The sequence below is a fragment of the Eupeodes corollae genome, chromosome 1, assembly GCF_945859685.1.
Source record: "Eupeodes corollae chromosome 1, idEupCoro1.1, whole genome shotgun sequence".
NCBI lineage: Eukaryota > Metazoa > Arthropoda > Insecta > Diptera > Syrphidae > Eupeodes > Eupeodes corollae.
The window spans coordinates 248,682,575-248,704,635 of NC_079147.1; the positions used below are offsets into that span (position 1 = coordinate 248,682,575).

The 22,061-nt window shown below is 34.0% G+C and overlaps 1 protein-coding gene across 3 annotated transcripts in view; it reads right to left on the reverse strand.

Annotated features, from left to right (window-relative positions):
* The window catches only part of LOC129949975 (uncharacterized), a 462,937-nt gene that overhangs the window by 296,560 nt on the left and 144,316 nt on the right, over positions 1 to 22,061 (reverse strand). For 2 of the 3 annotated variants that reach the window (XM_056061732.1, XM_056061739.1), the window contains 3 exons: positions 9,023 to 9,159; positions 8,762 to 8,935; positions 452 to 1,633 (listed from right to left, as the gene is read on the reverse strand). In XM_056061732.1, the coding sequence (XP_055917707.1) occupies positions 452 to 1,633; positions 8,762 to 8,935; positions 9,023 to 9,159 (1,493 nt within the window). The remainder of the gene's footprint in view (positions 1 to 451; positions 1,634 to 8,761; positions 8,936 to 9,022; positions 9,160 to 22,061) is intronic. The other variant, XM_056061748.1, reaches the window with a different exon arrangement.

A 22,061-nucleotide genomic window follows, 5' to 3' on the forward strand; every position in this document is an offset into this window, starting at 1 on the left:
ATTAATAATAACTTATAATAATTATTAGTATCTTAATCTATAGAAATATAAAATTTGTTAGTAACTAGTATCCATGTGCATTGTTGTTATTTTGCTTTTATTGCTTTACAAACTTAATTTTGAATCTAAAATTTGTTGAGTGAATTTTATTTTTATAAAAGTTAGTTAGTAGATATTTTAAGCAAGTGAGTTTATTTTTGTTGTTTGTACAAAAATTCTACCAAAAAAATTAGATTTTTTTTTAAATTTTGTTTTTGCATCGAATTGAAGATGATTTACTCAAAATAATTATTGTTTTTTTATTTTTTACATAAACACACAAAGGCCTTTTTTTATTTAAATAATTTGTGACCCACAACACTCCATATATCCAGAGAGAGAGAGAGATAGAAGATTTGTTGGTCTTATTACTCTTTTTGCAGAAGTTACTAGAAGTGTTGGCTCTACTTACAGCGGACGAACTGGAACTCTGCATAGCTGGTGGTGGTAGCGGTGGAGCAGAGTTATGATGAAGCATCTGGTTTTGCATCTGCTGATGCTGCTGAAGCTGTTGCACGATATTTGGTCTCTGTGAGAGTGGGAAATTCGCTGACATATTGTCACGCACAGGAGTGCATGTAGTCACCAGGGGATAGTTCATCAATGTGTCAATACTGTTGGGGGGTGGTCGCCCGCCAAAATTGTTGCTGCCTGGTTTCTTGTTGGCGTTGAGGATATTTTGTGCCTCCTCCATCATGCCTGGCTGTCTGGGTGGCAGAGGTGGTGGAATGCAATGGTCGTCATCACCATCCTCTCCGGTGCCAGGAGCTTTCTCCATTTGCAAGAACATCTGAGTGCTCATCTTCGGATCGGAGAGAGCTTTGGTTTTTGTCTTGGGACGCTTTTTGCCCGAAGCAGGGGCATTGGGGGCCTTCTGAGGACCAGCACCGGATGCTCCTGGCCCAGGTGAAATGCCATGGGTGGGTGAGCCACGTTGGGTGCTTGGACTTGACATGGTTGAATGGTCTAGATCCGAGACGGGGACATTGCGACGCCAATCCATATTGGCTGATTCGAGGAGTAGATTTCTGGGAGGATTCCTCTGTGGCAGAGGGGGCGGTATGTCCTCTTTAAGATTCTTTGTACTGCCAGAGAATTTCTTCTTGGGAGCTGAGGATTTTGGTGTTACCGCACTGTCCTTGCTGTATTTCTGTGAATTTCCCGATTGATGTTGTTGTTGCGATTGCTGCTGTTGATGCAGATGATGCGGATAGAATTGATGTGGTTGTGATGAACCCTTCTGTTGATGCAACGACTGTGACATCGAATGCGTTAGCAAAGGACTCGGGGTGTTTGTTGTTGTCGAGGATGCAGATAGGAAGTCTGTGGTATTGCTTAGTGGTGATGTGATTTCTTTGTCGGGTTTCTTGCGCGTTCCCAAGCTCAAAGAGGACAAGGAGCGCGGGAGTAGCGACAGGAATGCCGGACTTGTGTGTGGTGGAGCCTGTGGGGTTGTGGCAGGATGATGGAAATGATGGATGTTTGTAGGGGGATTTGGTTGATGTGGGGAATAATGTTGCTGAAGGATTTGACTTGGCGACATTACCGACGATTGAGAAGATGAATTTTGGAATTTCATTCCCGCTGGTGATTCCTGTTTGGGATTGAAGGAAGTTTGGTTTGTTTGTTTTGAGTAATTTTCACAAAAAAAACCTAAATTTGTTTTTTTTTTAATTTATTTTTTAATAGTAGTTAATATTATTATTTTTTTTAAATCCTTTCGCTTTTGTTGGTAAATTTGCATTAAGAGTTAATTTGTGCTGAAATCTTTCTTTTTTTGTAATTAATTAGCTTTGGTTAAGATATAAAGCTGCCTGCATTTGTTTATTTTTTAATTATTTTTGTTTGGTTTTAGACAAAAAGGCGTTTTTATTGATTTGAAAGTGTGAATTGTGGCGCACTGTGTATTGATTTTGTGTGTTTCACAAATGAATGAGTTTTTTTTGTATTATTTAAGAAACATGTTTAAAAAGTTCAGAGTAAAATTATAAAACGCATAATATGAGTTGAAAAATAAAAATAAAAAATATATATTGGTGAATGTAATCATTCGATGAGTGAATAACTTTTTGTGTTGTTTTTGTGTACAAATAATGATAAACCAATAACACCTTGAAAAAAGAGAATCTCATTTAGATGAGGAAAGGCTGAATAAGAATAATAATAAAATTAATAAAATGCAATATCTATAACAATTATAGAACAAAGAAAAATGTTTTATTTATAAATTTAATGATAGATTATGTAAAAACATTATTTTAAAAATAACTTTATAACAGGGAATATGAGTGGACAAAACCAAAAATGGAGTTTTAAACGCTTTTACTAATCTATGGGTCTATTTTATTTGGGTTTGGTTTTTTTTTCATAAGCTAAACTTAAAAAATTGCACGTTTAATTGTAATAAAAGATAGGTTTGTTTTAAGTACTGATTAAATGACTGTACTACCAAATAAATAAGGGAAAAACATCACAAAAAATTAGAGTAGGGAAATCTTTACAATAACTTATAATGACAAAACCTTAACCTAAACTTAAGGCTAACTTATTTCCAACACCTCAGGTAAACCAAGCTTACACTCATTGACATGAAAAATAATGCATCTCCTATTTAAGATCTTTTATAATTGATCCCCGAATTTCATTTGAAAACAAACTGCTGCCTTTTGAGTAATCTAAAATGTTTTTTTTTTTAAAGCTAAAATAACAGTGTTAAAGGTCTGTTGGGAAAATTGAAACACGAAAAGATAACAATTGGAAAGTTGAAAAGCAGAAGGTAACTCAGTAAACTCAATTTTTTCTTAAAAGAGGATTTTTTTTAAATTTTGGTGGATGCACCGACTGAAATTCATACAATTTTGGGTAAAAATAAAAGTAAGTGCCGAAAATTCGGGAAATGTTAAAACAGGCATACTTGAAGTATACAGTAAATTAAAATAATAAAATCTAAACTACCCAAGCTCTTCAGAAAAGTTCGAAAAGATGTAAATAATGAACTGGACAGCCCTGCTTGTCAAGTGAAGCACTGAAGAAAAGCCGAATTGCTCCTGAGAATATCGTTATATCATTTTTCCATGCCATGCAATTTTTTAGATTTCTGAATCCAATAACTAAGCAAAGATTTGGATTTTGAACAAAGAAAAAAAAACATTTTGCTTGGTCATCACTTTGTGATCAAAGACAACACCGTAATCATTATTCAGCGAACTTTATTTTCCAAATGTCACCTTTTTATCTAAGATTGAAGAAATCCATGCGAAAAAAGACGTTTTGGAGATGAAAACTGAATCGCTGAGAAAGCTTAAAGAGACTTACAAAAAAGTGCATTTCGGAAATGATGAAGGATTTGAAAAAAACCCTGGTAAAGTATACTCTTGGTAGGGAGGAAAGGGGTTAATTTAAAGGGTACAACATAAAAAACCACGAGAAAAACAATTAAAAACCACCTTATTTTTGAAAATCGGACTTATTGTTTTAAATAACGTTAACACCAGGAAATTATAATAATTATCAAATAAATCCATTTACTGCTGAAAAGTTTAAAAAACTTTATTATAAACGCTTTCTGAAAGTTTGAAAGAGCTACCAAGATTTTCATTGTTTGAAATTTACTTTTTTGACATTGATAAAATCATACAGATTTAAACCTAAGCTCCAGAATTGTATAATTGAAGGATGTTATTTTAGACACAAAAAATGGTCTTAAAAAATAATAAAACAAAACTGAATTCATTCAAAAAAGTCATCCAGAAAGACCTAAATATATAGTACATTTTATGATAGGCGACAGACCATGCTTACACTGAAGACCTGGATTAGACCAGGACTGGATGGCGTTGTATAAATGAAGAGATTTGTTAAACGAGTTCAAGACCGGATCCCGGTTTTCGACCTGATGATAATGGTACCCCCCCCCCCCCCCTCTTCAATTTTTGCTTCAGTCCGAAATAAGAGAACTTCTTAAGGAGCATTAAGAATATATATATGAAGCTTTTCACAAAAACTCAGCGAAATTTCAACGCGAATTTCTAATTTTCATGGAGTACCTATTTGTGCCAAAAATTCTGTTACAAATCTTCAAGACCTTGTTGATCAAAAAACCCTATGATATAAAATGGTTATCTTATTTTTCCTTACATTGGTAAGCAATTAGTAAGTTCCAATTTAGTTTCTGTTACCATGGAGTGATGCGGTAAAGAAAAAAGAATCGTGCTAAGGATTGAGTTCTGGCGAAATGTTCTAGTTTAAAAAAAAACCATTGGGAACCGCCAAAATTTCCAGAAATCGGATTATCTGCCAGTTTTTATGTCTTTAAGTATAGATGACAGCCCAAAAAGTAGCCGTCGGTGCGCTGCCCACATTTGAATGTTAATTAAAGTTATACGGGAACGAATACTACTAAACATCCTTCGAAAGAGAAAGATAGTGTCCAGAGAAATGGATATATTCACTAGATCCATTTTATCAACACATAAAGTGCTAACGACGGTCTACAGATCATTTGTCAACTTTAAAAAGTTAATGTGGAAAGAGTCCAATGGATTTTACTGTGTCACTCGAGAAATAATTCTTTTCTTCCAAAGAAAAGATTGGTGCCGTTGTAGAAGATGATAACAAAAGTTGGGTTAGGTTAGGATTAAGCGACATCATTATTTCAAGCTAAAACTTATGTTCTAAGGGTCAAGAGTAACCTTCTATAATGATTTTTTTTATTGAAAGTCTCACTCCAAAGTGTCCCATGTCGTATTTTTTGGGAACGAACGTGAAAAGTAGAGACAACCCTTTTCAATGAAAACAAAATCGTCTAATACAATGTTCTAATAAATTCTTCTACAAAAAGACATAAAAAAGTGTTTTGGGGTCAACATCATAGGTCTTAGGGTAGCTTGAGATTGGTTCTCGGGAACTTCATATTTTAAAACTTAAAATTATTTCTTGAAGTTAGAATTGGAGAGAGTGCCTGAAAGACTTCTCACAGACATTTTTAAATTCAAAAGTTAGATTTAACTGAATAGAATAGAAAAGAAACAATACATGCCACTACAGGTCGATGGCAAAAACGTCAAAGGACTGACATTAAAGCTGAAACACCCGAGGCGTAATGGTTAGTGGTTGGACTTGCATGCAAGAGGTGTTGGGTTCAATCCTTGACAGTGCCATCTAGTTTTTTTTCAAGAGAGAGTTGTAAGTCACTAGGCCTTAGTTCTCAACGGACTATCGCGCTACCTAATGTATTAAAGCTAAGGTCAGTAACTTTGAGTGAAACTACTTTTTTTAAATTAAATGAAACAACAATCACCCTTATTTTGAGATTCGTTTACGATCGAAAGTTATTCAAATTCGAGAAGAGTTTTTTTTTGAGATTCGATCGATTCGAAAGTTTGCTGATTCAATCGAAAGTTCACTAAAAAAAAACTAAGTAAACTTTGACTTTCGAATGATTCGAATTAAATGTCATTTTTGTGTCGTTCAGATATTTTCTGGTAAATAGCTTCAATAACTTTAATACAATAATTAAATGAAATTGGTTATATTGACTATTTTCTTTAGTTATTTTATAAATGAAACTGTCACATTCTAATTGAAGCAATAGAAAGTAAAAAGAAGTCCTTATAAGGTCGATGGAGGAGAATCTGGAGGTAGCAAAGGGTTTTTCTGTAAACCGTGTAGATGCTGACCGGTATTGGAGAGATGCTCCCGTGAAGCTCATTGGCCATGGGCCTCCATATTTAAATGCCCGTTTATTTAGGCGAAATTTCTTTACAAATCTACAAAACAAAATCAATTTGGTCCGATTTGAAGTTAAAAAATATTGATTTTTTTCATATCAATTGAAAGTGTGACCATGTGCGACGAATATACATAATATTTTAAACTGAATAAACACAAGATGGAAATTTAAACCAAAATGGTTACGTTAGTCCACTATAGACCAAATATTCACACTACGGCAGATCTTGGAAAAAACCCAGGAGCTTCAAATCGATACCCACCATCTCTTTATCGATTTTAAAGCCCCGTATGACAGCATCTATAGGGAAGAGCTCTACCGAGCAATGTCTAGTTTTGGCATCCCTGTCAAACTTATCCGTTTGTGCAGAATGACGATGGAGAATGCACGCTGCTCTATCAAGGTCGGAAAAGATCTTACCGATGCATTTGATGTCAAAAAAGGTTTTAGACAAGGCGATGCACTGTCATGCGACTTCTTCAACATCGTTCTGGAAAGAATTGTGCAAAACTCAACCGTCAACACTAGAGGCACAATCTTCCAAAGATCCATCCAATTACTCGGATACGCAGATGATATTGACATAATTGGAAGATCAAAGCGTGATGTCAGTGGAGCGTTTTTGAGCATTGCGACGGAAGCGAAGAAGATGGGTTTAGTGGTCAATGAGGGCAAGACCAAGTATATGCTGTCATCAAAAAAGGACACTGAACGACGACGTCTTGGACAAAACGTCACCATGGACAGCTATAACTTTGAGGTAGTTCAGGACTTTGTCTACCTAGGCACCGCTATTAACACAGACAACGACACCAGCGCTGAAATCAAACGAAGAATAACTCTCTGCTTCTTTGGACTTAGAAGGCAATTGATTAGTAAAGTCCTCTCTCGAGCATCTAAAATCACCATCTATAAGGCACTCATCATCCCGGTTCTCATTTATGGCGCTGAGGCCTGGACCCTGACAAAGAAAGATGAGAGCGTGTGATTCTTCGTGTGATTTTTGGTCTCGTACGCATAGATGGAGAATGGAGGAGAAGATATAACGACGAACTGTGCGGGCTGTACAGCGACACTGACCTAGTTAACATAATTAAAGTCCAACGGCTTAGATGGCTAGGTCATGTAGAGCGGATGGACATCAACGCTCCAGCCCGGAAGGTCTTCGAATCCAATCCCGAGGGACGGCGCAGTAGAGAAAGACCGCGACTCAGGTGGCGCACGCAGGTGGGAGAGGACCTCAACCAACTTGGCGTGCGAAACTGGAGACAGCTAGCTAGGGACCGAGCTGGCTGGAGACGCTTGTTGGTTGAGGCCCAGGTCCGCCCCGGACTGTAGCGCCACCTTAATGAATGAATGGTTACGTTAGTTGAAATAATGTTTAATTTCATGTCTTGAATGTTTTTGTTTATCACTTTATTAACTTCACTTAATTTTTCTCTGAATTAAAAATAAGATTCTTCGAAAAATAAAAATTAAGTGTGGTCGCACTAAATCAAACCAAAATGTTAAATCATTTAGAACAGCTGATCTACAAAATAAGTTTAATTTCAGTTAATTTATTGCAATGAATATTTTTCATTCGAATCTCAAAATAAACAAAATTCATTCGAACAAATAGATAGAGTCACTCGAATTAACGTTTCGTTCGAATCTCAAAATAAGCATGAATGAATATAAAATATTACGTAGTTCTTGTCCTATGGTGTTTTATGCTGGTAACAGAACTTATGGCACAACTAGGTATTTTCAAATATTTGAAATGGAAACACAAAAAATCAAATGATTTCAAAAGCATACACTTCCTAATGGGTTTCTACAGACATTTTCTATTTACTATTGTATTATAAAATAAACAGATCTATATTTTCAAAATTACAAGTAGCCAATTATCAAAAAAGTAATACATTGTACATCCTTAAATATCAAGAATTTCATAAATGCCACAAATATAATATAAGGAATAATCAACAATGTGGCGAAGAAAAATTCTAAACTATTAAAATGCTATAAACCTTAATCGGATTAAGAATTTTAACTTGAAATACTATTTGGATTACGTCTACGTATAAAGAGTGCAAAACAACGTTCGTTACGTTTCCTTTTTTTGTCTGCAAATGGTAAATACAAGAAGGTTAAAAAATAAAACTATCTTTAAAGAATTAAATATAATAATAAACTCAGAATCAGTTTCAAAACTAATGGTAAACTTATATAATTCAAAGTAATATGAATATTGGAGATTTAAGATCTTTAACTAAAATAACTCAATACATGGGACCTAATTTATTTTAAAGACTATAATTTTTTGAATAACTTCTATAATTTATAATAATTTTTTTATATACCTGGGGTTAAATACGATTACATGTATAACAAAAATTAAATAAAAATCAAAAGGAAAAAAATAACAAAATTTGGTTAAAAAATTAATGCAAAAAAGAAAATAATAATAATAAAATACAAAAATAAAATTAAATATTTGTTATGACTTCATTTATTAAATGACATCATCATTTGATTTTGTTATTCTTATTTTTTAAATATTTTGTTTTCTTTTTGTTTGTTAATAAATTGTGGGTTTGGTTGGTTGGACATAAAATGAGAGATGCATTGAATTTGCATTGGCAAATTTATTTTAATAACATTTAATTGTTTAGAGAGAAAAACAACAACATTATATTAAATTGCCAAGCATTGTAACAAATCATTTTAACAAAAAAATTAGTTATTTAAAAAACAAAAGGCGCTAACAAATCATTATGCAACATTCAATAACATCAATCATTACTAATAAAAAAAGTAAAAATAAACTATGTCCCCTGAAAACATTTCAAATGATTTAGTCAAAGAATAACGTCATCTTTTGCAAAATAATAAAACAACAACAAAAAATAAAACAATATTGTATATGATAAATAAAAATAAACTTTTGTTGAATGGTATTTTTTTTAAATAAATAAATTTGTTTCTTTTTTTTTTGTTTCATACCTCGCCTCCAACTTGACGCAATTGCTCTTTTAATTTGCGTATATTTGTTTCAGAAGTTTTGTAACTTGGATTACTCGAATCACCTTTCAAACGTTCAAGATTTTTCTTTTCCTGTTCGAGCATAAGTTGGAGTGTTTTGATTTTATATGATTCCATTTCCCTTCGTTTTGCATTCTGAAATATAATAAATTGATTTTAGTTTGAAATTTTTATTCGAATAGTTAATTTTTAATGTTTTTAATTCTTTATTTTATGATTTACGTCAACTGGTTGTGGTCCTGTGATGGAAGCTGTTCGATCTCTTGAAGAGAGTATTGGAGTGGGTGGACCAATACCCACTGAGCTGGGACGTTGCATTTTATGACTTCGTTTAACCGCCAGGTCGACAACAATATGAGCTGCAAAATACAAAAAAGAAGGAAAAATTAAGCAATGCCGAAAGGTTTTTAAGGATTATATTTATGTTAAATCATTTATGTGAGAAAGGCGGAAATTAATAAATAAATATAAAACTGTCTAGAATTATATTATAAAGTTTCGGGTTTTGTGTGGATTTGGAATGGGATGAGATGATTTCCTATGCATCTGAGAAGATGCTGTAAAATTGACAACAACATGAATAGTACCATAAAAGTATTAAAAAAATGTGTCTGGCTTGCCCAGTCGCAAACTTCAATCCGATTGAATTTTTTAACTAACATAAAGTAAAAAGTGGCTCAAGTTATGATAAAGACTTCTGGTCTAACCGAAAGAGCGTTTGGAAATCGATAAATTTTGAAAGATTGAAAAAAAAAATAGCTGATAGGTTTTTATTACATTTCTTGTTATAAAAAAATATATCGTTTACACAAAAAAAAAAAAAAATAATTTTTTGATAACTATTGGTTTTTGTGTTTAAGTTTACGTTTTTATAAATTCATATTATAAATTATTTTAGAAATTTGTAAATTAATATTTCTAGGAAAACAGAATTTAAAACATTCTTTACACTAAACATTTAGTTCTGCCAGTTATGCTTCAAAAGTTGCATGATGTGGCAGCTCCATGGCTGGAACAAATTTTCAAAGGATGTCTCCTTCTCAAACATGTGCCCATGTCGTGGCGACAGGTCAAAGTAGTTTTTATCCCGAAAGTGGGTAGGCGAGGTCACGAATCCGCGAAGGATTTCAGACCAATAAGCTTAACATCTTTTGTGCTTAAAACCTTGGAGCGCATTCTTGATTACCATATTAGAAAAATCCTAGTTGGACGACCTCTCGAAAGCTCTCAGCATGCTTATTTAGGGGCAAATCTACTGAGACTGCCCTCCATGAAGTAGTGCGTACTGTAGAACAAACAATCGATTATAAAGAATTTACTCTTGCCACCTTCCTACACATAAAAGGTGCTTTTAACAACGTCCTTACAAAATCCATAGAAGAATCGCTCGTTTAGTTCGGTGTAGAAGACTTCATTCGAGAATGGATTATTTCCATGCTCAGTGGTAAGAAGATTCGAGCCATTCTAGGCAATACAACCGCAACAAAACACGTGAGTAGGGGAACACCCCAGGGTGGTGTCCTTTCGCCGCTTCTATGGCTTCTGGTCATGGATACAATTCTCGTTAAATTAGAGAGATGTGTAGTGAAGGCGGTAGCCTATGCGGATGATTTGGTGCTATTGGTGTCAGGAAAGTACACCTCTGTGATTAGTGAAATCACGCCACGAGTTGTGGACTAGGAGTTAACCAAAGTTAAACTGAACTGTTGCTCTTTAGCACCAAAACTAAAGTACCGCCCTTCATGCTACCTCGTTTCAATGGTCAAATTCTATCATTGTCTTCCAGTCCAAAATATTTGGGAGTTATACTCGACCCTAAACTTAACTGGAAACTAAATATTGAAGTACAGGCTAAGAAGGCCTGTGTTGTCTTCTACGCCTGCAGCAAGACTTTCGGCAAAAAGTGGTGATTTTAGTTGAAGATGATTTTATGGACATACACAGCCGTAGTACGTCCAATCTTAACATATGGCTCGATTGTGTTGTGGCCTGCCCTTAGCAAAGCCTATAATATTGATAAACTAAAAAAGGTTCAGAGAACAGCTTGCGTGGGCACCACCTATCTACCAATCGACCTTTTTATTAAATACATAGTTTCCTGCAGCGCTATTAGGCTGAACGAATCAAACAGCTGGTTGTCAAAACCTTAGGGTCACAGCAACACAACGAAATTGATTCCCTCAGATATAACCTGGGTAGACACTGACTACTGCACTCCTACTTTGAGCCTTATTAAGTGTTTTAAGGTTAGTTTCTCATCGAGAGAAGATTGGGAGGATTACATCGTGTCGATAGGTTTCGACACAACCATCTTTACTGACGGCTCAAAGATGGAGTGCGGAGTTGGTTCTGGGATATTTTCTGAGTCCCTAAATGTAGCTAAATCCTTTAGGCTTCTTGACTTTGCTAGCGTTTTTCATGCTGAACTACTAGCAATAAAAGAGGCATGTAAGATACTTAAACAAAGCCCAAACCAAAACCGAAATGCTGCTACCTTTACAGAGAATCAGGCAGCTGTCAAAGCCATTAACTCGGCCACATACTCATCCAAATTGGTCCAGCAATGTCGCGATAAACTTGCGAACCTGAATATTAACCTCGGTGTCACCCTGATCTGGGTTCCGGGCCATAGTGGTATCGTGGGAAATGAACGGACTGACGAGCTAGCCAGGCAAGGATCGGCCCTTCATAGCTCACTTGCGAAAATGGTTAACATTTCTCTTGGCGCTATGAAGGGTAAAATCTTTTCTATCTACCAAACTGAATCAAACCGAAGGTGGAGCAATTTACCCAACTGACTTATATCTAGGAAGATATGGCCCACCTATAATAAAACCCGTACAAACGATCTTCTATGCAGGCCAAGGCAAGACATAGCCAGGATAGTTGCGGTTTGTACCGGACATTGGCCTATAGGAGTTTATGCGGAGAAGTTGGGTATCTCCTAAAACACTTTTTGCCGTAGTTATAGTGACCAAAGAAAAAGTGAAACGATAATCCATTTCCTCTGCAAATGTCCTGCTTTGGCAAACACCAGAATGAAATGCTTTGGAAAAGCATTCTTTCACGAACTTGATGAGCTATCTGAGACAAAGATTAGAGACCTAATCTTTTTTCTCAATGCGACAAAATGGCTCTAACATAATCGCTATGAAGCTTCTCTATCAATCTATCCCTTTCAATCAAAGGTCAAACGAGTTTCAGGCTAGGTTGCCTTGGGATCGCCATTTCTACCTGCCTACCTACCACCATCAACTCAAATTCTTCAAAATAGTTGTGACAAAAAACTTTAATACTGCAAGACAAGCAAGTTTTAATGGTTGCTTGGAAAACTCGGTATTTAGAATCTAAGTCTAGGTTTTTGCTTGAGAAGAAAGTTGGCCACGTTGTGTTTAGAACTACTTTAGCTTCTCTACTCTTATGCTGAACATGTTTATTGAAGCTACCGTTAGCAGACATCAACACTCCCATTTATTTGAATCCCTGTACTATTTCAATAGGTTGGTTGTTAAGGAACCACCTTTCTTCTCTCAACTTTCTACAACTCCGTGCCTCAAATACCATTATCTTTGATTTCTCTGAGTTTATTTGAAGGTCCCAAATATTGCAGTACATTTAGACCCAATTAATTTGTTGCTAGAGAGAAGATGGGTTATCCGCTAGCATAACCAAGTCCTCCACGTAATAACTTTTATACGAATATCAGATAAACAAACTCCACCGGGTAAATTATCTGAAATCAACAATGGAAAGGGCAAACAAGATTGGGCTGAGGATACATCCATGAGAAACACTTGCAGTAGTTTGAAACCAATTTGAAATATCGGCCCCATCCTAAAATGTCGCATAAGTTTTTCATACAAAATTTTCGTAGATATTTAGACATTTTCTAGATATACCAAGTGAGGGCCTGTCGATTGACGGTATCAAACGCAGCTTATAAGTCGATAAAGCAAGCAAACATCTTCTTTTTCTTTTGGATAAATTTGTTAGCAATACTCGATAAATCACAAATATGGTCAACCGTTGAGAAGCCCTCACGAAAACCGATTGTTTCATTCTACCCAACTGATAAGTCTTTAGTATTCGATTCTAGCAAATACTTTTCTTAAGCTACAATCTATCGTTTCTAGCACATCAGGTTTTTAGAATATGTTTCATTAAAAATGTTTAGGACAGTCAAACCCGATATTTTGTGGTTAAGCTGAAAAACAGCAATAAATTGTACAATGATTTTGCAAAGGAAAATTCTTTGTCTTCTAGATATAGCATTTTAGAATCTTACTTAGTTTCTGGTAATTCTCATTGGTTTTGAAGATTCTATACGAAATTTTGAGAAACCTTGAATTTAATACTTCCATTTAAAAAAAAAATTGTTTTTGAGTTAATAATAATTAGTGCTGATTATGAATCCGAACCTCGATTTCAACTATCTGCTTAAATTTTAAAAAATATCCGTTTTCAATATTTAAAAAAAAATTGTTTAAACTACGAATTTGTTCCTGAACTAAAATTTGGCAAATCTTTAAAAAGGGACTAATATTTTTATAATTATTCAAATGCACAAAATTTCAATGTTTTGTTTTAAATTAGGGCACAATTTTTATCTTTTCGGTGACTTCAATAGATTATATATTAAACGAATCGCGCTTCTGGAATCATAACATTTAGTTTTTTTTTATAAATTGGGAATCTAAAATGTTGGTAGGTTGTTAAAAGAGTTTGCAATCAAATTCCGTTTTTATTACTAATCAATGTGCTGTGGGCAGCTTTACAGAAATAAGATGTACTCTGATGACATATCTGGGCCACCAACAAATGACAACAAGGGTAAAGAAGCGAAAATCTTGGAGTTCTGAAAAGAAACACGGCAAAAGCTAAGATGTTCAACCTCGAAACTCCCAGTCTCTCGCTCTCTCTCTATCTCTCTGATAGAAATTGTTCAGCAAATAATAGAAAAAGTAGAGTTTCCAATATCTTGGAAGTATTGTCTCTACTCAAGGCGGATCTGAACAATATACCACTAGGCGTACTGAGAAATTTAAGACTGCGTTCGGAGTGGTGTCTAATGTTTGTAGGAACAACTTTCTCAGCTTATACGGAAAATAACATCTTTATTACCAGGAAACTGCAAACCTTTATAAATAGGTGTAAACTAAACATCTCACGGGTTTTTTGCCTCAAAACAGGCTGGGATGCGACCCGCACTGAAAACTTCCCTTCCCGTCTGTCTATTAGTCTTGCTTAACGTTTGTAGGTTTTCATGTTTTGTTAAATAAGTTGTCAGTTAAATTATTCTAAGAGATTTAAAAATTATCGAAAATATTTTACATTTGATGAAATAGTTTGATTTTAAAATCTATTTTTGTAAACAAGATTTTTAGTCGAAAACCAATTTTTACCAATTTTAGTAGCATTTCTTAAAAGTCTTCTATAATTTCTTATATAAACAAATACAAATTGGATGAATGAAATTAATTAAAAGTCAATATATTCTATTGATCACAAGATATCGAGAACCGCACATCAATTTTTACCAAATATTCGTACTGTTGTTCGTAGATTTTATTTTTGTATGAAAAATCGGACTGTTGGAGTTTTATACAAAATGTACTGAATGTTGAAAACAATATTTTCTGTGAGATAAATCTGTTTGAAGCCATTTTTTGAGTTTTTGAAAAAAATATTTGTGTCGACAGTAGATCTGTACTAAGTTTTAGTAATGTTTTTTATTTTTTGTTAATTCGATTTTTCTCAAAATTGTACTGAATGTTTAAAACAGTATTTTTTATAAGACAAAATTAAATGGCTTTAAAAGGCATAATCTTAAATTTTTAAAAACATACGAGGTGTGTTCAAAAAGTACCCGGAATTTTTAAATTTCGCTGGTCTGGAGAGTCCGAAGGTCAACATTTGTTTTGTATTCTGTTGGTATACATGTCAATTTTCAGCTATATTCACTATTTACTTTGTCTGTGGGAGTTGCTAAGGTTCGACGTGTTTTTATGAGCTCGGCGGTTTTTGTTTGTTTAAACAATGTTTGACCAAAAAAACAATCGCATGAACATCGCTCATGAGCCGTTAAATGACGTCAACGACGATCCCAGTTTGCTTGAAAGGGTCATAACTGGTGATGAAACATGGGTTTACGGTTATGATATCACAACCAAAGCACAATCGTCCATCTGGAAGCATCCAACGTCACCAAAGAAAAAAGCCCGTCAAGTGCGATCAAATGTGAAGGTTTTGCTTACAGTTTTCTTCGATTATAATGGCATAGTGTATCAAGAGATCTTACCACAAGGTCGTACGGTTAATAAGGAGTATTACCTTGAATCCGAAAAAAACGCTCAGATTTATAGAAAAACAATTCATGTCTTTTGCACCACGATAACGCCTCTGCTCACTCGTTGTTGCTTGTTCGTAATTTGTTGGCCAAAAACAATACCGTGGTCTACAATACCAACCTCTATATTCACTAGATATGGCTCCGTGTGACTTTTTCCTGTTTCCAAAGTTGAAGAGACAAATCAAATGACGGCGTTTTTCCTCGATCGAAGAAACAAAGGCCGAATCGCTGAGAGTGCTTCGAAGATTGGAAAAAAAACACTGGCATAAGTGTATTATATCTGGAGGGCGACTACTTTGAAGGGGAACACATAGAAGTAAACGAATAAATAAATATTTAAAAAAAAAAAACGAAAATTCCAGGTACTTTTTGAACACACATCGCATTTTAGCCGTAAAACCAAAATTTACCAACTTTTTAATTCTTTTTAGCTTTTTTATTGTTAAAAAACTGCCAATTCGATTTTTCTTTAAATGTTAATGAGTCGAAAATCAATTTTTAATAATTTTTAGGAATGTTTTTTTGTATGTTTTCGTTTTTTATTAAAAAAAATTGTCAATTCGATTTTTCTAAAAATTTTACTAGATATCAAAAACGTTATTTTTTATTGCACACAATTTTTTGGAGATACAATCATTTTTTGTTTGTAAAATATTCGAGGAGCCAAATATTTCTGTTATTTTTTTTGATTTATAAAAAAAACTATTAGTTTATTTTTTTTTTTTCAAAAATATACTAGTTTGGTGTCACGTCATAACATATAATATAACATTTAATTCAACTCGCTAGCGTTATTGGAAGGCGCAAGTGGCAGTGGATTCGATTGAAAACACGTCCTGCAATGACTGCGTTGTAGGAAAAGCAATACAGTGGTTTCTTCACACGCGGAGTCGAGGAAGAATTGGTTAGATTGAGTAAAAGCTGGAGAGAGCTCAAACACGGGCCTATTTCCCCCTATAAATCATCCACGGTTTTTATAGGTCTGATGACCTAAATAAGTAAAATATCGTCCTTAGTAGAGGAGTCAAAAATTCTTAATTCTGAAAAACTAAAGCATAACATAGTAGAAACTTCCTATATTCTGTTAAACTATGAAACAATTCCTTATATCAAATAGTATCACCACCGATAGCACGTCATTCGGTCAGACTATTAAAATTATAACAAATACAGATCATAAATCTGATAATTTAAATGACAATTTGAATTGGGATAGGGAACCAATTTTAAAACATCAACAACAAAAATTCTCATAGTTTTCTTTTTTAAATTTTTTACAAGTCAACTATAAATGAACTCCCCTGACAGTGACATCAATATTATTTCAATCATCATTGTTATTTTCTATTTCTAATTCGAATTAAATCAACTAGGAAAAAAAAGAACAATTGGAAAGACATTGAAAGTGAATTAGAAAACTACATACGGTTACCTACCTTTAATAGTTGAAGCGCAAAACAAGAATCAAATGAGTGAAAACTTATAAAAGCTTTTATATTATACTAACAATGTAGTGCTACAAGAATAACAGTCGATGAACATTAACTAAAGTATAAGGTCACACACTATGTTTTTTTTAATTGCTCTTAATTAAAAGTGCAATTATTAGATACCACACAAATTGTTTGTTAATTTTCTCATTTTATTTGTACCTACATATGTATAAAAATACATAAGTATTTCAAAGTACAAGTTGCAATTACTTATAGTCATTAACGTTTATGATTAAAAATACAAATACAAAATAGCAGTAAGGAAAGAACATAGATTGTTATATAATCTGATCTTTCTAGCGCCACTTATTATTTCCATTACTTGTAAAGGAAGTTTCATGTTCCTTGATTTATCTCTCTGGTATCATATTTAAGGTCGTATTTTATAAGCTATTATTAAACCTCTTAAATTTTATGAAATCAAGGTTCGCTACTCTTAAAACCAATTCATATACTACCAAGTTAACTAAAGAAATGATCTTAGGCACATCAAGCTCAAAACACCACGATGGATTTTCGAATTTAAAATGATGCAGGCGTTTGGGGATATTTTTATGTTTTTAGTGCTCTTATTCATTCCTTTTCCCAAAAACTTAAAGCTTTTTCCAACTTGACGTCAAGCACAGATTTTTTAAGTAAGGTCTAAAGAGTTGAATGTGATTTTTGACAATTATATAGTTAAAAAAAGCACATTATTTTTTCTTTTAGCTTGTGAGTTGTAGAATATTCTTCAAAACTAAAAAGTTTTTGACCTAATTTTTTCAACTAAATGCACACTTACTTTTGATTCTTAAAGTGTGGTGTTTTCAGCTTGACATTGAGGGAACACTTCATGTTTGAGTGAAAATGGATTTTGGGATCAGCAAGGGGATTAGAGTACTTGATAAGCACACAAAATAAATGAAGTTAAAATACAAGATTAATAGGCTTTTCACACCAAGTCCAAAACCCGATTTTTGCGAAATTATCGCTTTTAGACGAAGACCTGCACCGAAAACTCAAGTTTTCCCATACATTTTTGGTAAAGGACAAGTTTTCGTAAACCACGAGTTTTATATAAAACCTCACGAAAACTAGTAGCAATTCAAAGCTGAACTAAACAAACAAACCTTTCGAAACATTCAGCGCTCAAATTAATGTAAACAAAACAGCTGATGGCTGCTGTCAAAATAAATATTTTATTTTTAAATAATTTCGGTCGTGGTTAGTAATATTATTTATACAATTTCCTTACAAAATAAGAATTAGCTATTGCTTTTTTTTTGTATTTACAAAATATGGAAGAGAAAAAAACAATCAAAAAAGAGAAAACTTTGGGGGAGCTACGTGGCAACAGAAAAAATTGCGGGAAAATTTGCCAAAGTCAAGAATAAAAGCTCTGGTGACTTTTTGCGGCACTGGCGGTTCTTTTATGATCCTCCAGAGTTTCAAACGCTTTTTGTTAAGCGAGGAACCAGAATTCACTAAGGCTACTGGCGTGAGGACCCCAAGGACGAGGAAGACTTGCTCATAGTTCGTAATGTCGTTTTCAAGGGATGGGTCTTCGAACTCGTAGCCACAAATATGTTCGACGTTTCGCTAACTACCTGGAGAAAGACTTTTCGGTAACTCTTTTAAATCACAAGGGTTTAGGAGATATGAGAAAAGCGATAATTTTTTTTGTGGAGGAGAATTAGTATGAAAGAAAATCTCTGGCGGAGGCTAAGTCGCAGCGGGCTAGGAAAACTTGTGCCAAAACATTCCACAATGTGAATCGTTGTTCCAGTGAATAAAACCACAACATTGGGCTATCGTCCCTTAATGGACAGCGATGCCAACATCAAGAAGATGCTCAGTGCTTTGGACAAGCCAGGCGAGTCCGCAAAAGAAGAAGCCAAATAGGTTGCATGGAGAAATTGCAGCCCATCATATCAGGTTCAGAAGGACCTACACGAAATCGTTCAGAATCTTCTCAACTACGCCTATAAGTTGCTCGTAGGCCCACAATATATGGCGATTCTAAAGGCACATTTGGCCAGCAGAAGCAATAGTCATAAGCTCAGTATTTTGGATTGAAATTGATTGTGGAAGGAGAATAAAATGTTTTAAATAAAATTAATTTTTATTTTAACAGTTATGTTTGTTGTTGATTCTATGATGTATGTTCGTATCGAAACGTTTTTAAAACTACTCAATGACGGGATCAGATTCAGATTGAATTGGTTAGAATTCATTTTATTTTCACAAATAATTTGAAAAGAAAAAAACTTTTTGCTCACAAATCAAATGAAAACGTGTAAATGTTCGGTGTGAACAATTTTCGGGTTTACGAAAACTTTTTGCCGAAAACCCTATTTTTATGTTTGGTATGAAAAGGCTATAAGTTAAATATTTTCATATTTTGTATCGATGATCTCAGCCATGGGTTTTTTTTTAATCAAGATTTCATAATATTTCTGAAATAGGTACTAACGTTTAAAGAATAATTAGTTAAAATATTTTTTTTTTGTAATTTTAAAGTCGAATTTGAGAATTTGCAAAAATTGGCAATTAATTAATTTAACACTTAAACCACTAAAATCCGAAATTCAAAATTTACATAAATAATCAAATTTAAAAAAATGTATGTTGTAAACAAGGACCTTGAACATTTACTTGAATAAAAAATAACCGGATGCACTTATTTATAAAACGAAAACATTTTGATATGATTGAATTTGAAATATAATAAAGGTCTTAGCGAGAGCTTAATATTAAGCCTTCTTCGACAAGAATTCATTAATAAACTTGTTTTGAACTGTCCAGCGTATGTCCTTATAATCAAAGAAACTGAAAATAGGGCTTTATTGGTGTCCCAAATGATTAAGGACGGGATAGCCGTAAAGTACCGAGGAAATACTCTTAAAGCTCCGTTTTAGAATGTTTCTAATAAAGTTATCACATGAATACGGATTGCTGCTTATATTTCTAGCCTAGGTAACAGTAAGTGTTGTAGATGCCATCTGACATTTTCAACGCAAAGTTTGACATTTTAACCATAACCTTCTACGGAACATGTTTTATTTAAGTGCGATTTGTGTTGTTGACAGTAACTTGAAAATGCATCTCGGTGCGATTATTTTTCATAACTTTCAACGTGGATTATCAAGACAAGAGTGCAGTGATGAACTTAATTCTTTCTACAGCGATAAAGCACCATCCTATAGTACTGTAAAAAGCTAGCATAACGAATTCAATCATGGTCGTCATTCGCTCCAGGATGAATTCCGTGAAGGTCGTTTAAAATCGGTTGTTGTGCCACAAAATATTGTTGCTGTGTATGAACTAATAAAGTAAGATCGACATGTTACATATCGTGAGATAGAGTCATCTTTGGGATAGCATCAATAAGATATTGCATGAACATTTGGCCGTGATAAAAAATTGTTCGCGTGTGATCCCGCATAATCTAACAAACGCTCAAAAGAAGTCTCGTGTCGATTGGTGGAAGGAAATGGTAAAAAATACGGTCAAGGTGCATCAAAGGCTGTGTATAATATCAACACAGGTGACGAATCATGGATCTATGCGTATGAGCCAGAAACAAAAATTACAGGACCTGTTAGTCCAACTTTCGATGCTAAGCAGCCACTATTTTGAAATAATAAAATCATGTTTCTGTAATCTTGATTAATTTTGTAGTATTTCTGAAAAAAAAATCTTCAAAAAATGTATTGTTTAGTCCTACGGTATCCTACGGCTTTAAATTCTGCTAAGTTAAGATTAAAATATGAACTTTCCTCTGCTTTAAGAGCTTCCTTTAAACTTACTAAACACTTTTTAAAAAGTCTTATTAATTTGATGAAGCTAAAAAATTTGAGAGGTGTGCAAAGGTGTAGTACAATTTATAACCATTGCTGAAAATCAATGTTAGCTATAACTGGCGCCTAAGGAACCTAGTGACTTACAACTCTCAACCATTCATGTTGAGTTAAGTTAGGGATGGAGGGAACCCACAGTTTTTATGCCAAATCCGAAGGTATAATTTGAGAAAGCATTTTTTACGACAAGAATTACTTCCTCGCAAGAGGCAGTGCCCGTAAAAGAAACTTTTAGGTGGCCCAGGCAGGGATTGAACCCAAGGTCTCTAGCACGACAGTATAGTTTAGTTTATTACATCAATTAGATTACATTTAATAGACGTGTTATTCTGGATGGATTCTTTCTAAATTAATGTGATTGATACTATAATCAAATAAAACTGAGTTGTAATTCCTTAAGCACGACAAGACTTGGCACTTCGAAATATTAGAAAGAATGTGATTCCGTTAACACCAATCATCTAATCTTGCTAGATCTTTCAGATTCAAAACTTATTTTACAATAAAGTTTGAGGTCATCCGAAAAAAGGAGGCAACTTGAACTATTGAAAAGTGTCATTTGCAAACAACAACAAAAATAATGGCACTAAATGACTTCCTTGTGGAAGTCCCCTGATAAAACAATTAAGTTATATGAGAACGAAAGATGAATTTTAACTTTTTGGGTTCTACATACTAAATATGATCTTAGCCACTTCAATAAAAAAAAAAGTTAATACCTAAAGAAGATAATTTATGGAGTAATATTTTATGATTTATTCTATCGAATGCTTTCACAAAGTCTGTGAAAATAATATCAGTTTGGCACATCTTTTCAATATTTGATATTATGTCATGCGTAATCAAGGCTATATTAGTTTGTCGCGGTTGACCTACCTGACACAAAACCATGTTGAAAAACTGATATGTGACTATGAAACAAATCTGAAAGTTTGTAACAAACTAATTTCTCGCATAATTTTAGTATTGCAGAAATTCAGTTGAACAGCATTCTGTAATTCAACTCAGTGATATTTGTATGGTCTTTGTCTGTTTTTTGTTTTTGATATTTTTTTATTTGCAATTGGTGGACATTTCAGAGTGGATTGTTGAAATACTCGTGGGCTTGGATTGAATTTTCTTCTGGCATACTCCCATACTGTTTAAAGCAAATCAGCTGTTTTGGCACTAAGGGAAACCCAAGTAGGTGAGGATTTCCACTGAATTTTGTATTTATGGGTATAGTTTGGTGCTACTATTCTTTTACCACCATGTCATTAGGAATGATGTTGCTTATCAGTTCTTGTCACAATATGCTCGTAGTCCCACTCTTGTTTCTTAACCCTGACTCTGGTAAGTACACTATTAGTGTTCTATTTTGTCTAGGCGAATCTGACTATTGTGTTTTAACTGCAAATTTCACGTGTAAAAATACTCCAGTTAAAGAAAGAGCGCCTAGAAGAACAGTTTGGCAATACGAGAAAGCCAACTGAGACGGTCTCAATCATTATTTCAGGATATTTAACTGGTCACTATGCTACCTCGACAGTGATGTTATCGCTAGCGCTGATATGATCACAAGTTTGATTCTCTGGAAATGA